The following is a 4,400-nucleotide window of genomic DNA, read 5'->3' as shown; positions in this document are numbered from 1 at the left end:
AACCGATTTCTTGCGCGCAAAATTCAGGAATTAGAAGCCAAGCAGGTCGGGTCATCCGAGCCAGAGCAGGGAGCCGAGGTAGAGGACGGGGATGACGGATCCTCCGTAACATCCGACCTCACTAGCGTCTCGCGGCGGGACGCGGACACGGTAGTTGGATCAGTTTCCGCTACTGGCGCCACCGGTCGCCTCGAGTCCCTGGAGCGTAAAACCGAGCAATTAGAGGAGCGCATGGCAGCCCTCCCCGATCAAATCATGTCGGCAGTGCGCGCGTCCTTCCAGGACATGTTCACGGCAGCCTTAACGCAAGCACTTCCCGAAATTGTGGCCCAGGTCTCTGACTCAGTTCTTAAAGCCGTGCAGCCCTGGGTTAGCACCCAAATTAAAAACACGACTCAGTGCGACTCCCCGCAGCTCAAACGCAAGACGGCCTCTCGTCAGGCAGTGGACGAAGACTTTTCGGGGCTGGCTCCTGGTGGGCCGGTGCGGCCTCCTATGGCGGCCGCACCGGCTCCAGGCCCGGGCCGGTCTCCTGCACCGTAAATAAATACTAAAAGATGGCTAGCCGACCTAACAAGAAAGCTAAAAACCTACAAAAATTTGAGATTATCCAATGGAACTGCAGGGGTTTTAGAGCTTGGAAAAAACGGTCGCACCTCCAGCTCTACCTGCAGTCCCTTGGAAATATGCCGGCCCTGCTTGCTTTGCAGGAGCCCGGCATGGACGCTAAATTCCCTGGGTACAGTACTTTCCAGGGGGGCCCCTCGTCGTGCATCCTGGTGAATAAGGCATATACCGCGATTCAGGTCAATTTAAACTTGAGTACCGATCAAGAATACACAATGGTCAGGGTACTGCCTCTCAGACGTCGCGACCCGTCAATACATATCCTAAATATATACAGCCCCCCGCGTAAGCCGCACGTAACTTTCAGCGAAATCTTCCTTAGTGCAATCAAATTGGCAGACAAAGATCCTTTAGTGATTTTTGGAGACTTCAATGCTCCCAGCCTTCACTGGGGCTATCACTACGAGCAGGCCAGAGGGCGCAAGCTGGCGGGGCTTATCTCCACCCTTCGCCTCACGCTGCTCACGGATCCGGCGTACCCCACTCGAATGGGGAACTCCGTAACCCGTGACACGTGTCCGGACCTCACTCTCGTAAAAAATGCTAAGGATGCTACCTGGGAGAACTTAGGCGATTCTCTAGGCAGTGATCACTGCCTTCTCCGAGTTACACTCCTGGAAAAGCCAGCGCATAAAAAATGGGGTCAGGCCAAGCTGACCGATTGGCAACAATTCCGTAATGAAACTATTCCCCCCGTATTATTTTCTGGCGGCTACGCGAAGTGGGCTACACACATAAACCACATTCAGAAAAAACACATTACTACACTTCGAACCAACGAAGAGATCCCCGCAGTGGACACTCACCTCCTCCACTTGTGGGAGGCGCGCCGCAGCTTAACAAAACGTTGGAAAAAACAGAAGACTAATCGCAAATTACGTACCCGTATAGCCCAACTCACGGAGCAGGCTGCAGCGTATGCTGCCCAGCTCTCCGATTCAAATTGGATAGCCCGCTGCGACGCCGCAGCTCGTCAGATGAGCTCGAAGGGGACATGGCGTCTCTTTCGCAGTCTCATAGATCCCTCTCAAACGAGAGGGGAGACGCAAAAGCAACTCCGGCGAGCTCTGCATGGGTACCAAGGCACGTCGGCACAGCTTGCGGATGCTCTGTGCGATAGATATCTCTGTCGCACGGAGGACCCGACTGGGCCGGCGTACACGTACTCTGGTAAGCCTAACCACGAACTCGATGCCCATTTTCAGTTGCATGACCTTAAAGCTGCCTTAGCTAAAATGCGACGGGGTACGGCTCCAGGGAGGGACCGCATAACAGTGAAACTGTTGGCAAACCTCCCTGACACAGCCTATCTTCATTTATTAGAATACATGAACCACATCTGGGACGGACGTCCGCTCCCTCCCGAGTGGAAAACATCACTTGTGACTTTTATTCCCAAAGCAGGCAAGGCCGTGCATACGGAAAATCTGAGGCCCATATCACTGACCTCGTGCACGGGCAAGCTTATGGAGACGATGGTACGGGATCGCCTCTCTCCATACCTGGAGAGCAAGGGCTTCTTTGCAGACACCATGTTTGGGTTTCGCCCACATATGTCTGCACAGGACGTCCTTCTCCAGCTGCACAGGGCCGTCATACAACCCACAACTATGCAACACAATGACAAAGCCGTCCTCGCCCTTGATCTGAAGGGCGCTTTCGACAATGTTAAACACGATAGCATCCTGGCCAACTTGAGTTCCACCGACTGCGGGGCTAGGACCTTTGCATATATAAGAGATTTCCTCTCTAAACGCCAGGCCCTTCTTCGGATCGAGGACGAGGAATATGGCCCGTACATTATGGGAACACGGGGTACCCCTCAGGGAGCTGTGTTATCACCGCTCCTGTTCAACATTGCTATGATGCGCCTTCCAAACAAATTGGCCCAGGTGGAAGGCATTCAACACGCAGTATATGCCGATGACATTACAATATGGACCACCGAAGGGAGCATTGGGGAAATGCAGGAACGCCTTCAGCGGGCCGCATCCATAGTCGAGGCGTATGCCAACGATTGTGGACTCCAATGTGCTCCAACCAAATCAGAGCTTCTGCATGTTAGAGCGAAGCCAACCGATAAATCAGCCATACACATCTCTCTGTCTGGGGTTCCCATCAGAGAGGTGGAGGAGCTTCGGATTCTCGGCCTGTTCATTCACCACAGACTCAGACCGGACTCCACAATTGCGAAACTCCGGGTAGTAGGCGAACAGGTAGGGCGCATGATCCACCGCGTTTCCAACAAGCGGGGCGGTCTGCGGGGCAGGGACGCGCTTCGGCTCGCCCATGCCTTCGTGACTAGCCGGATACTCTACGCCGTCCCATACCTTCGCACTAACAAGCACGAAGACGACAGAATAGATGCCATCATTCGCAAGGCGACTAAGCGAGCTCTGGATCTCCCTGTGGCCACCTCCAACGCCAAACTCAGAGCTTTAGGCGTGCTCAACTCCTACCAGGAGTTGCGGGAGGCCCACCTTGTCAATCAATACACGCGGCTCGTGCAGACGGCTCCCGGGCGCCGCCTGCTAAACCGATTACAGATCCAACACGTTTGCCCTGCAGAGGAGGCGGAGCGTATTCCAGAACTGTGGCGCCATATGCTCTCGGTCTCTCCGCTCCCCAGTAACATGGATACGCACACGCACGAAAGCAGACGACAAGCGCGGGCTCGGACGCTTGAAAGACAACACGGCTCTCGACCTGGTGTATTCTACGTGGACATAGCAGGGCCTTCGCCCAAGGGATTTTACACGGCCTCTGTAATTCACCAGGAAAAACACGTCAATGGGCTCTCCTTCCGAGCACAAAATTCAGAGCGAGCTGAGGAAGTAGCGATAGCGCTTGCTGCCGCGGATCCCAATTCGAAAGTCATCATCACGGACTCCCGTAAAGCATGTGCTCACTACTTGGCAGGGGAGATATCCCCCTTAGCCGGCCAAATTCTAAAACGGGCTGCCATTGATCCGATCCCGAAACGCATTATATGGGCTCCTGGCCATCAGGGCTTACGAGGTAATGAGGCCGCTGACGCGGCCGCCCGAGCGCTTACACACCGGGCTCCTCACCCTGGCTCTTATGACTCAGAGGCCAATACACCGCTTCTGCGGTTCAAAGAAATTCTCTCATATTATCGCGACACTCACCGCCTTTTCCCGGCTCCTGCAAAGGGGCTGAGTAAGGCGGATGAGCGAACTCTAAGGCGCCTGCAGACAGGTACTCTACTCTGCCCTGCAATATTAAAGCACTACGATCCAAACACGGATGGGCGGTGCCCACACTGTGGGGAGACCTGCGATATCTTCCACATGGTGTGGGCATGTACTAAAAATCCCGACCTGCCCCCTTCCCCTACCCCTTCACGAGAGGCATGGGAGACTGCCCTCCTCAACTGCTCCTCACTGGAGTCGCAACGGGCTCTGGTGCGACGGGCGCGAGACGGGGCCTCGTCATGCGGTGTCCCGGACTAGGGACGCCGACCATGTACCGGGGTCATGCTTTGGCCCCCAAACTCTCTTTTTTTTTTCTTTTATAATAAATGTTTTTTCATCATCATCATCAACACAAAGCTGCGCTCAGAATTCGCATGAGGGAGTATTGTAATCATCGGTAATTTATCGTGCTGTGAAGGCCTGTGGCTTTGCGTCTATTTTGGTTTGTTTTCTTGATTAATTTTTTTGAAGCTCAGGTTCAATAATAACGACGCTTAGTAATGTTTCTGACGCTGAAGATGTTTAGTACGGCTCGGCTGGCGCTCTCTGCACAGTGAT

General features: G+C 54.0%; 1 protein-coding gene across 1 annotated transcript; it reads left to right on the top strand.

The window, feature by feature from the left end:
- The first annotated feature begins 2,285 nt into the window (after positions 1–2,285).
- On the top strand, positions 2,286–4,184 carry LOC119373834 (uncharacterized). The gene has a single exon (XM_049420433.1). It carries the CDS (start codon positions 2,430–2,432, stop codon positions 4,098–4,100), a length of 1,671 nt encoding a protein of 556 aa, XP_049276390.1. The 5' UTR covers positions 2,286–2,429; the 3' UTR covers positions 4,101–4,184.
- The last annotated feature ends 216 nt before the right edge of the window (positions 4,185–4,400 follow it).

The sequence above is a fragment of the Rhipicephalus sanguineus genome, chromosome 11 (assembly GCF_013339695.2).
Source record: "Rhipicephalus sanguineus isolate Rsan-2018 chromosome 11, BIME_Rsan_1.4, whole genome shotgun sequence".
NCBI lineage: Eukaryota > Metazoa > Arthropoda > Arachnida > Ixodida > Ixodidae > Rhipicephalus > Rhipicephalus sanguineus.
Note: the sequence above shows the minus strand (reverse complement) of the source record. Positions and strands in the feature narration are given on the sequence as shown.

What these genes read in the sequence shown, in the direction of transcription:
- LOC119373834 (XM_049420433.1), top strand. Translation starts at nt 2,430, where the DNA reads ATGGGAACACGGGGTACCCCTCAGGGAGCTGTGTTATCACCGCTCCTG.